This window comes from Durio zibethinus, chromosome 25 (assembly GCF_047325235.1).
Source record: "Durio zibethinus cultivar Kanyao isolate XHJ-2024 chromosome 25, ASM4732523v1, whole genome shotgun sequence".
Taxonomy (NCBI): domain Eukaryota; kingdom Viridiplantae; phylum Streptophyta; class Magnoliopsida; order Malvales; family Malvaceae; genus Durio; species Durio zibethinus.
In genome coordinates, this window is record NC_143186.1 from 12,850,461 (window position 1) to 12,863,661 (window position 13,201).

The 13,201-nt window shown below is 28.2% G+C and overlaps 1 protein-coding gene across 1 annotated transcript; it reads left to right on the plus strand.

Annotated features, from left to right (window-relative positions):
• The first annotated feature begins 6,732 nt into the window (after positions 1-6,732).
• On the plus strand, positions 6,733-11,684 carry LOC111276287 (uncharacterized). The gene is made up of 4 exons (XM_089754364.1): positions 6,733-7,387; positions 7,471-7,689; positions 7,767-8,057; positions 10,441-11,684. The coding sequence occupies exons 1-4, from the start codon at positions 6,733-6,735 to the stop codon at positions 11,682-11,684; spliced, it is 2,409 nt and encodes an 802-aa protein (XP_089610490.1).
• The last annotated feature ends 1,517 nt before the right edge of the window (positions 11,685-13,201 follow it).

A 13,201-nucleotide genomic window follows, 5' to 3' on the forward strand; every position in this document is an offset into this window, starting at 1 on the left:
AATTATTTGTTTAAATAGGAAAATTTGCCTTGATTGTGATAAGAGACCAGATTAAAATGGGATTTAACTTTAAATTAAATTTTCATTATCTTCGTAAAGATAATCTCAAAATTTCATCTTCAAAAGAGTTTAATCTAATCCTAATTTTTCAAAAAACAACTTCATAAATTATCCCCAGGTTAACCGAATTTTTTATTTGGTTTTTTTTTTCTTCTTCTTTTTTTCTTTCTATATTTTATTTTTTTATTTTTTATTTTTTCATTAAACAAAATGAAAGAAATGAAAAAAAAGGAAAATAAAAATAAAAAAGAAAGGAAGGAAGGACTTACTCTTAATTTGGGACGTACCCAAATCAAACCAAATCGAACCATCAAAACATAAAACTTAAAATAAACTTGGCTTAAAACCTAATAAAAATTTAAATTCAAACGTTCTTTTTATAAAAATTCAGTAATTTTTGAAATTAAAAGCTTTTGAATAAAATTGAGTGTTTATAATTTCTATCAATTTAAGTTTCTCAAACTAATTAACAAGGCCTTAGTGTCACACTTAAAAAGTAAGTAATATATTTTAATTTCATATCAAATTAAAAAAAAAGTTATTGGACATATAAATATTAAAGTTACACATCCTAATAAATCAATTTTACAAAAAGTGTAATGATTACGTGACCCGTCCCCACTAACACAAATAAAAACCTCTAAATGTGGTGTGACATATATATATATGTATGTAAAAACTCTCTCTCTCTCTATATATATATATATATAAATATATATATAAGAGATTAAATTATGATCATTTAAAAATTAAAATTCAATACTTTATATATAAACTATATAATTGTTAATAAAATGTCAAGCATTTAATGTAATACATAATTACTTAAAATTAAAAAATTATTCTATAAACAAATTACATGATTGTCAACAAATGTTAAGTTTTTAATCAAATTCATATAAGATAAAGCTATTGCTAGTTCAAACTTAAATGTTGAGACAAATTCTTTTTTTTTTTTTTGGGTTAGAAAAAGGAAAATTAGAATAAAGTATCTTGATTTTTTGGCTGTGAATCAAGTTCTTAAAGTTAAAAGGATGTTTGCAGTTATAAGCAAACTTTTGATCGCGCATATTGTCGGACATTTTTGACATTATGTTAAATGTACCTGGATGGCAAATTTGTTATTTTCTCAGATATTGTAGGGGCAGGTAAGGAATGAAATTATTCCAATTTGTATCCATTTTAGGGCACAAAATCGTAGAGGGTTGGTCAACAGAAGGCTAATCGTGGGCCCCATCACTCTAATGATCAAACGATCTAGATTTACTCGTCTGATCTGGGGCACCACAGATAATTAAATTTATTTCCTCCTGATGCAGAGACCCTTTTTGTTGTTGAGGGGCTCACTTTCCCCCGGCTTCCGACACGTGCCCTTGTCGTTTTTGTGAGGATGTGAAGCCTGGTCCAACATTCTTATCCCCTAAATTTAACGGCTGATATTTCTTGCATGAATTTGCTTAATTTTATATTTGTCGTTAGATTTGAAGAAACCAGAAGCACTCTTGGGGGATTGACAGCTGTTGTTTCTACTTTACGTAAGAAAATGAAGTAAATCAATAATTGTTTTTTATTTATTTAATTAATAATAAATCTTAGTTTAAGTAATAAAAATGGGACGTTAATTAACATTTCATTAATGCAGGGACGGATAAGGATTTTTTTATCCCGGGCAAATATTTTAATTTAATTTATTAATTTTATTAAAAAATTTCAAACAAATTAACATGTATAACATTTTTTTTTATAAAAATAAATTTTTTTGCCATAGATACAATATTTGCATGACTAAAATTAATTACATGATTATCGGTGAATATAGTTTAAAATATTATTATATCATATAAATTATTTTTTGACAAACATACGTATAAACGTTTGTACATATAAATTTATATATATTTATTTATTTAATAAAATTTTACTAATAAAATTTTTAAATATAAATATAATATGAGAGAGAATAAAAATCAATCTTTTTAGTTTTATCATTTACTTTCATTTCTTATTTATTATAATATCAAATTCTTATTATCTTATATACAATGAAAACAATTTTTTTTTATATACAACGAAAACAAAATTAAAGACATAACCTATGCTAGTTAAATATTATTTTTTATTTTTTAACTTTGTTAATTCACATTTTATATATTATCTATATAAACTCTAAAAGTTCTTTATTTAGTTTTCTTTAAAATTAATATATTATAATATAATGAAATTGCTTATCATCTAAATTATATTTGTTCAATTATTAGATAAATAATAAAATATTTTCTTTCATAATCCTCAATTTAATAAGGGAAAATATGCTAAAAAATTTTTTTAGTGGGGGTAAAATTTGAAAATTTTAAAATTTATGAGAGTTTTTTCTATAATAAATCTAAAAAATTTTAAAATCCTAGACGGAGCAGCTGCCCCAAAGCTCCATATTTAGATCCGTACCTGCATGAATGTGTGATAGGAGTATTTTTAGCACCATCGTTCCCTACAAACTAATATAGAGAGTTTATTGGCTAAAATACTAAAACAATTCAAATCTATATATTAATTTTGTAGACAATTGACGAAGAAGAGAGTATCCACGTAACACTTATATTTTTTTTATTTAAATCACTTTTTAATTTAATTTAATTTATTTTATATTGAATTTATTTTATATTTTTTTGTCTTTAATTTTTTAATTTAGTTTTTTTAATTTTATTTTTTATTAGATAAATTTTGTAAAAGAAGTTAATGGAGATAAAGATAATAAAATAATATATATTCGATTAATTTGGATTAGTAACGATTCATTATTAGTACATTTTAAAAAAAAGTCAAGATCCAATTTAGGGTTCCTTTTTTTTTTTTTTTGCCAAAGGGATTGGGTTGGACATAAATTTAAAATATTTCATCTCTTCTCTATTGTTCACGTGGCACCTCCCTCTTTTTATTTTTTTAAAGCTTTTGATTTTTTTGGTTTTCTTTTTTTTTTAATTTTTTTGCTTGTCTTTTATTAGATAAATTTTATTAAAAAAAGTCAATTGATATAGAAATGATAAAATAACTCATATCTTATAGATTTCTCAATCTAATTGGTGCACTTTATTTTAATTTGAGATAACTTAGTTGATTTTTTTTTTTTTAATTGAGCTTGGTTAAGAACAAGGTTTTGGGTGTTGTGTCTTGAACCTGATATAATAGAAAATATTTATTTTATTAATTATTTAATTCTATATTCTATATTTTATAAAAATATTATTTAATACTTTAATTTCATAAATTCATGTGGCATTCCATTTGATTTTTTTTATTTTTTTTAAAATTTTTTACTAGATAAAATTTATAAAGAAAAAGTCAATAGATGTAGGAATGATAAAATAATTTATATCCGATGAGTTTCAATTTGTCACGATCAAATTGATATAATTTTTTTAAAAAAAATAAGGATTGAGTTAAATATCGCTTTTTTTAATAATTTGAGTCAAGTCGAGAATGGGTTCGGGATGCTTTGCCATGACCCTCTTAGGGATATATAAAAGAATGTATTTTATTATTTGTTTAATTTATATTTATATATATTTGTATTATATAATAAAAATATTATTTAATAGTTTAATTTAATCAAAAACTACATATATACATAATAAAAGTATAGTTTATATTAATAAATAAATAAATTTATATTTGTCTATATGTCGTCATTCATTAAAACTTAACTTAAAAATTTTACTTCTCTCATATTTAAATCATAATTTAAAAAATAAAAAATAATCTCACAAAGTGCTAGTCTAATTCTAATTTATTTAAAATTTTTAAAATAATCTAAAGATGTTTTTTTCAATATTTTAATTGAGTTTTTTTTTAATTACAAATGGATTTGTTCTATACATGTGGCAATAGTGTCAAAGGATAAATGGTTGTCGATTTTTTTTTTGTTGTTTTCTCATCAATTAAACAACAAATAAACGCCAACGTTATATTGGCTTAATAGAAATGAGGGAACTTTGAAATTTTTAAGTTTTAGGGTTCAAGTTTTATCACATGTAGGCAATTTGTTTAATTTTATGTTGATTTATTTTATTAATTAATTTGTTTGTTTATTAATTTCTTCTGTAAATGTAATATGTGATATATATAGTTTGTAACAGAAATTTTTACTTGTAATGTAACCAATAAAAAAACAAAGAAAAGTGAATTTATTTTTTTTCTCAGGAATTCTAATGTAGACGTGCCAATGAACTGTACTGAACTGGAACTAATATGATGTTATCATTTTACTTGCTTGCCCAAGTACAACTTTTCCAATGATTCAAGCATTAAATTATGCCGAAGTCCATCAAAATTATTAAAAAATAGTAATTGATGCAATCTAGACCTAACCAAATTATTTTTTTCTAAAAAACTAAAAATATGATATTTTTATTTAATCTTTAGTATTTTATTTTTATTAAGTTTAAAATATGAATATTTAACATATTTTTTAATGTTTAAATTATAATATTATATATGTATTTATTTTTTATATAATAAAAAATGGCCATAATTGGATTCAGATCTTGAATTTTGGAATTAAAGTCCAATTCATTTTTTACTTTAACACATTTAACAAGTTTAATATCAAGTAAGCTTTCAGCTTTATATGAATAATTCGATCCTAGGATGGATGCCTTTATTTTTTTAAACATATTCTATTACTTGCTTGCAAAATATAGAAAACAAAAAAGAACCCACTTACTGCAAAAAGTGAGTACTGCAACTATTTTAAAACTTTATTAAACAAAAAGAAAATCATTTTATTATAAAACTCTACGCTATATAACACTTCCATCGTTGTTAGAAATGCAAGGGATGGCCGAGTGTGAAAGTTGTGAATGCTAAGTCAGGTTTAGAAGTTGAGGCCTTGGCCATGAAAGCAGTAGTTAAAATGGCTTATGATTGCAAATTCCAAACGGTGGTAATTGAGACTGATTCTGAAGTACTGTAATGGAATGTCAATGAAGCACTGCCATGTTCTGACTAGAATATCCAGCCAATGGTGACTGTTATCAAGGCCTATATGAAGAAGTTTGAAGGAGTAAAGTTAAGTTGTGTTAGTCGTACAGCAAATAAGGCTGCAGACGGCATTGCTGTCCAGGCAAGACATGGGATGAGCTTTTCGAACTGGGACAATGTCCCGCCATTGACTGGATTCTGTGATCCAAGTTTTTTTTGGTGTTATTGTGACTGTTACAATTGCTTTTTCATCAATACGTTCATTGTGTTTTGTCCAAAACAAAAACATCAATCGCAACTTGATTTTGCGATTAGTCATAATAAATTAACCGCAATCGAGAATTTTTATCTTGTTTGACGTTGCATTTCAATCAAGGTTGACGATTGAACCCTGTTTTGTGAGACTATAACATCCTTTTACTTGTCCTGCAACGTGATTGCCTCTAATAACCGGCATTGGAAGGATGAATTGAAAAGAATGCCATAATGACGAACAAGTAAGTTAGAGACTTTGTCACATTCAGCAAATCAGAGCTTTTCATAAGATTGAGTTTTGTAAGACTGCATTTCTGTCCTCCAATTGGATGTCTGGACCATTGAAGCAAAGATCAACATACTTTACCGTAATGTTGGGCACTGAATGAGCAGCCATTTGCGGTAGAATTTTCCCATCTCTCCAGTGTTTAGAATACTATTGAGGGTTGACAGCTTCCACCTCTCGTCTTTTTCTACTTTGTATGGTTAGTTTCTATCCTTATCCTCTCATTTTCCTAACTCTCACTATATATGCTCAAAAGTTCAAAAAAACAATTTTTGTTCTTGAACCAAACGTCAAAAGAGTTTTCCGTACGCTTTGGGGCACTGAATTTAGTTGTTTGACACACAATGTTGTCGAAAGCATATCACTTATAATATATATACTACAATTAATCAATTTGAATTTAAAATTATGTAAAATATATTAAAATATTATATAAAATTTACACTTATAAGTAGTGGATATATAATTTTTTATTGTGATTGCAGGTAAAATGTTCCTTCCTCTCTGATGTCTAGAACTGTTGCATTGATTGTTGAGTGTTGAGAGCTTCAGCCTCAATCGTTTTCAACTCTTTATAGTTACTTCTATCACTGTCATCTTTAAGAAGCTTATTTCCATTTCAATTACATTTTAATTAGTAAATTAATATATGCTAAAAGATTTAAAAAATTACTAAAATTAATCAAATTTTCTTTCACATATAAATATTAGCTTAATCATCATCTTATTTCTAAAATTCCTGAAATTGGACAATAAGACTTTGTGTTTATGACGTTAAGTTAAAGTCACGTCATACACATAAAAGAAGATTTCATTCAACTTTATCTTGAATTTATTCACTTATATTAATTTTTTTAGATTGGTTTATCTATTTTATTTTATTACATTAAATTTTTATATGAAAATAATACTTGATTGTTTGAAAAAAAAAAAAAAAAAACCTTGAGATTGGAGTCTTGCGGTTTAGGCTTACCTCTTGCACCGTATATTCTGGTTCGGAATTAGGACCCAATTGCACGTATTATTTAATCAAAAGATGAGTCAGAGGATGCAGTGGCTAAATCCATGAAAAGAAAGTATTTAAAGAATATTGAACGATTAACACTAGAATAGTACACTGGTACCGATTAAAGACAGTTTTTTCTGATCTCTTCATGATTTGCCTTATCCCCACGCCTAACCTTATGGGAAAATTTGGCTTCCTCTTCCCTCTTACGATTCTGTTGCTATTGCCTCCCTTTGGGGCTACTTTATCTACCGGTTCACCCAACATCAGCACTGACCAATTGGCTCTTCTTGTACTAAAATCCCATGTCACTTACGACCCTCGAAACTTCTTGGCATCCAACTGGTCTACTTCTGCCTCTGTTTGCAATTGGATTGGGGTCGCTTGCGGATCCAGACACCAGAGAGTCACTGCTCTGAATTTTTCAGCAATGAGTCTTACAGGCACCATCCCACCTCACTTGGGAAATCTTTCTTTCCTTGCTTGGCTCGACATTCACAATAATAGTTTCCAAGGCTCTCTCCCCATTGAGTTAGCTAATTTGCATACGCTGAAATATTTGAACTTTGCTAACAATAACTTCAGGGGGGAATTCCCGCCATGGTTTGGTTCCTTCACTCAACTTCAGTCGTTGTATTTGGATGGTAACAACTTCACAGGCGTTATCCCATCCACACTGGTCAATTTGTCAAAACTAGAAATGTTGGCCTTGCATTACAATAATTTGAAAGGGCCGATTCCTGCAGCAGTCGGAAATCTTTCAAACTTGAAATGGTTAATTTTGGATAATAATTACCTTTCAGGTTGCAATTGCATACCTTTCTCAATTTTTAATGTCTTTATTCATTGTAGAATGTTGATTTTAGAACTAATAATTTCATTACAGGTCATCTACCGTCGGGAATATTTGATCACCTTCCTAAATTACAAGCACTAAGTTTGACATCGAACCAGATTTCCGGTAGAATTCCCAATAGTTTATTCAAATGCAAAGAATTGGAATATTTATCCTTCCGTAACAATTCTTTGGAGGGAAGTTTGCCCGTAGAGATCGGAAATTTGACTATGCTCAACATATTGCTTCTCGACGGGAACAACCTCGAAGGTACAGTGAACATATGTCTTTTTTTTTTTTTTTAACGGCATCTCTGAAATACTAATAATAAACTTACCTTATCGCAGGTTTCATTCCTTCCTCAATCTTTAATCTTTCTTCGTTGCAAGCAATTTCACTCGGATTAAACAAGCTCTCCGGTCATCTCTCACCAGATATGTTTGACCACCTACCTCGATTACTAGATCTTGATTTGATTGGGAGTCAACTTTCTGGAAGAATTCCAACAAGTTTATTCAAGTGCAAAGAGTTAGAATATCTATACTTGTCTGGTAATCAATTGGTGGGGAATATGCCTTCAGAAATTGGGAATTTTACTTGGCTTAAACATTTGGGCCTCGACCAAAACAAATTTGAAGGTAAGCTCAAGGTATGTTTTGGTGTGCCTAAGATATATAGTGAACATCACATAAGATTATATACGAGATTAATTGAAAATTTACATTCATTAATATCATCTTTACATTTTTTGTCTTAATTTCAATTTCAAGTTACAGTTTTATATATTAAACTAAATGTCTTATACATTTGGTCATTTTATCTGAAATTTTCAGCCTTTATATATTTGAAAGTATGTAGTATTCTCTCACTTTTATATTTACCTTTCTTAAAGATTGACATTTCCTTCTTTTTTTATGTTTCATATATTCTAATTTTTAATAATTTTTTTAAAAGACATCTATGATAATAATGATAAGCTTCCAGGTTCCATTCCTTCATCACTCTTCAACATTTCTTCATTGCAAATAATCGAACTTGGATTCAACATGCTCTCAGTAGGTCATCTCTCATCAGATATATTTGATCGCCTTCCTAATTTACGATGGCTTGATTTGAGTGGGAGTCAAATTTCTAGAAGAATTCCAACAAGTTTGTTCAAATGCAAAAAGTTAGAAGCTATATTCCTGGCTTATAATCAATTGGAGGGGACTGTGCCTTTAGATGTCGCCAATTTGACTTCGCTTAAGGTATTGGAAATCTGCGGGAACAACTTGACCGGTAAGCATTTTTTTTTTTTTTGGTAATTGAAATTGTCAAAAATTTAATCTTAATTATTAGATCCCATCACTTCTGCTTTGAACATAACTCTACCCATGGAGTATTCTTAACCCAACAAATACATACATATGTGCATACATGTTTATATGGATCATCTTAATCTCTTTTAATCCACTTACAAACATTCAAACATATATATTCATAAAGACCTTTTCAATCTCCTCTAATCCGATGGAATGTCTACCCAATAAAACCTTAGAAGTCTCTTACATCTTTTTCTCATATTTAATCATATAGAAATTGACATTACTTATAAGCATATAAATTTACCTATCAAGAATTCTTTTCCATTTAAAATTTTTCTTTTACAAGTCTTCTTATTCATGAAACAATATCTAATCAATCTAAAAAAAAATCTGAAACAAATCTCTTATGGGATTTGAGTCAATTACAACAATCTCCATCTTGATACAAATTTTATCAAATCATCAACCTTCATGTTAGACATATTTGACTCTAATAGCAATAGAATTCTCATAATTATCTTCTCTATGTATTTTCATGCTTCTCACAAATCAATCTATCAAAATACAAAGTTGAACTCTTCTCTTAAGTTGACCTCCTCTAGGCTTACCTCTTCCCATGTTCCAAACTTTTGCTCTAATACCAATTGTTTAAGTATTTATACGAATGAGAGAAAAGATCCACTAGTTGTAAAAAATTACAAACATATAATCATATCAATCAATACTCATAACAATATTCATGGACCTTTTCATTTTCCTATAGTCCTATGGAGTATTTTCAACCCAAACAATTATATACCCACGTGGCTTACTATACATATGTGGATGCTTTTATATTTCTCTAATCTTATAAAGTATTTTCAACTCAAACAAGTATATCTATAAGGACCGTCTCAATCTACTCTATTCCTATAGGGTGTCTATCAAATAAAACTCTAAAACTCTTTTTCATATTTTTCTCATACCTAATCCTATAGAGGCTCCTATTATTTATAAACATACAAATTTTGGCTATCAATAATCTCTTTCCACTTAAAATTTTTCTCCTACAAATCTTTTTGTCCATCTAACAATGTCTAATCAATCTAAAAAAGAGTCTCAAAAGCATTTCTTATAGAATTTTGAGTCAATCCTAATAATATTCTACCAGTTGGTATCTTCTTTTTTTTATACAAGGTTTTTTATGACCTAACACCATCTTTCTTTTCTTTTTCTTTTTTGAACATCGAAAAAGTTTCTTACTTATGTTTATGTTATGTTATATATTTGGAAATCAATTTTCACGATTTTTTTTTTAATTTTTGAAATTAAAACTATATATATACTAACTATAAAAAAATTAAAATTTTAATATAAAATACAATAAACTCAAAACTCTTTCTTGTACTTTTTGTGAAAGTCATATAGAGGCAAAGAATTTGGGAGAATCGGAGAGAGACAGATGGAGTGATTACTTTTGTCAGAGTGTGCTCCAATATTGTTACGTACGTAGCAATAGAATTTCCTAATTCAACTTATGGTTGACCAATTAGTAGTGCAGCCACGCACTTAGACATGGTAAGATGCTGTGGAGTAAATTATCCTATCATTTTTCTTGGTTAACATATGCATTTTATTTGCATGCGTTACATCAACAAACATAGTTTATTTGCATTTTTGTTTAATTTCATATAATCTTCAAACTCCTAACCTAGATTTATTCCTTGTTTTCTCCCAGTACACTTTCCAACTGCACCACTTTCATTGCATTGGTTAGATGTTTCACAGAATAATTTAGTTGGAGAAATGCCTTCCTCAATTTGCAACTTGAGTTCCCTTCTAGGTCTCAGTTTGTCTAAGAATAATTTGGGTGGAACTATTCCAAAATGTATTGGAAACTTGAGCTCTGTCTTACACATAGATCTAAAAGAGAATAATTTTCATGGGAAATTACCTGAAAATTTTGCTAAAGGTTGTTCTTTGAGAATTTTTGAGACCAACAACAACCAATTAGAAGGATCACTACCACGATCTTTGGGTAATTGCAAAGACTTGGAACTTCTAGATGTGGGGAAGAACAACTTAAATGACACTTTTCCTATTTGGTTGGGAAACTTGGATCACTTACATGTTATTGTCTTGAGATCAAATAGATTTTATGGTCACGTAGATAACTCCAAAGTTGCATTTTCCTTCACTCGTTTGCGTGTCATTGATCTTTCTCACAATCACTTTAGTGGATACTTACCGACGAATTTTTTTGAAAATTTGCAAGCCATAAGGGAAAGGTGTGAAAAGAAAGTTAAGCCAGAGTACATGATCGAAGAATCGGCTGATGGAATGTATTATAGGCAAAATGTTACTTTTACAATAAAAGGGTTGGAAACAGAATTTCAGGCACTATTAACCACTTGGACGGTTATTGACTTTTCGAACAATCAATTCGTTGGGGAAATTCCTAATTCACTTGGTGAACTTCATTCACTTATAGCCCTCAACCTCTCTCACAATAGTTTAACAGGTCCTATCCCATCATCTTTAGGTGATTTGTCAGAGCTTGAATCATTGGATCTTTCATCGAACAAGCTCGAAGGAGAAATTCCAGCACAACTAAAAAATCTTGTATTTTTAGAAGTGCTAAACCTTTCTCATAATTATCTTATCGGACCCATTCCTCAAGGCAATCAATTTGATACTTTTGAAAATGATTCTTACAATGGGAATTTGGGTTTATGTGGATTCCCATTGTCAAAGAGTTGCAGTAATGATGGGAAGTTGAAGCCAACACTGACAACAAGAGCATTTAGTTGGAAATTTGCAATGCTGATGGGATATGGATGTGGATTGGTGTTCGGATTGAGCATGGGATACATTGTATTCACAACTGGAAAACCATGGTGGTTCGTCAGGATGACTGAGAGAGGTCAACAAAAATATATTAAAGTGAAAAAAATCCGAAGAAATACTGGACAGAGAACATAGTACAAACCATGCTCTTATAGGTGAGTTATAATCATTCTCTAAAAATAACCATTCCTTTTTATTATAATTTTTTTTTACAAGAGTGTAAGAACTACAACTAACCCTCAAACTGAAGATTTTTCTCTGACATGTATTAACAAATGTTTCAGATTCGGTCTTTAGGGGTTGATGAAAAGATTGGAGATTTTTCAGGCTAAAGTGGTAATAGTTCTATAATTTTATTTAATTTATATAAATAGGAGAGCTTCTCGTAATGTTAATTATGTTCAGTTTTACATGTATCTATTTGTATCTTTATATCCGACGGCTAGGATTTTCTTTGTTGATATCTATGTAACTGGTAGTCGATATATGTAAAAGTGTAAATTTTAAAAATATTAAAAATAATTAACGAAAGTATCCTTATGAATTTATAAATAAAAAAATTTATCCCTAAATATATATATCTGTTATTAACTTATTTTTAAATTTAATATAAATCAAATAAAATTTCTGTGAAATTAAAATATCTAAAATTTTAATTTAAAAAATGCTAAAAATGATTTATTAAAATATCCTTTTTAACCTCGTGCTTGTCAAACAATGAAACAATCCAAATTGGATCTTAATTGTGGATAAAGTTGTTGGTTGTTTGTAGTTTCTAACCCTAGAAAGAAGAGGACTACTAATGCTTCAATTTCAATTTTCTGCTCATGATTTATCTGGATAAATCATGAATGGATTTAGTATTTTCTATGCCATTTTCTATTTCATTTTTTACCAAGTTTGGTTTGTTGACTTTAACTGTGTATGTGTTTTATAAGATACGTTAATGATTTTATTGTTTGTATTGATAACATAATTAAATCCTTTTAGCCTCTAGAAATAATTTTTAATATATATAATTTTTATAGATTAATCTAACCTCTATAATTAATTTTTTTTGTATTTTTTATATAATTTTATAATTATTGTTCTCATGAATAAAAACTAATGTCAAATCAAATGCAAATCAATTGCATACCTTCCATCAACAATTAGCTCTATGTGATTCATTGAATACTTTAATTAGACTTTCCATAGATACAATTAGATGATTCAAGAGGAGTTGGAGCTACCAGTAGTTCAAGATTAGATCCCATCAAATTGCCTTTATCAACTTCTATCTTAATGTGCATATATCATTAATTTCTAATTCAAGATTATTTAATCTATATTAATTTTATTAAATTGCTTGCTTTTTTCGGTTATCAAGATCGTTGAACGATCTAACATGAATTATTTTGAGTAAAGAATTATCAAGTGAAGTAATATAAATTGTTTTTGATGAATTCTTTCAAGATGTGATAAAATTCACTGAAACCATATTTTGAATGTTTTTATGCCAAAATTATATTTATTAATGAAGATTTATATTGTTAATCCAAAAAATAAAATTATTATAAATTGTATAGGTGCTAGCTAACAATTTTGTTATTAATGAGAATTAGAAAATCCTAAAGAAGAAAACATGACAAGTATTAAGGCTAGGAATTTAA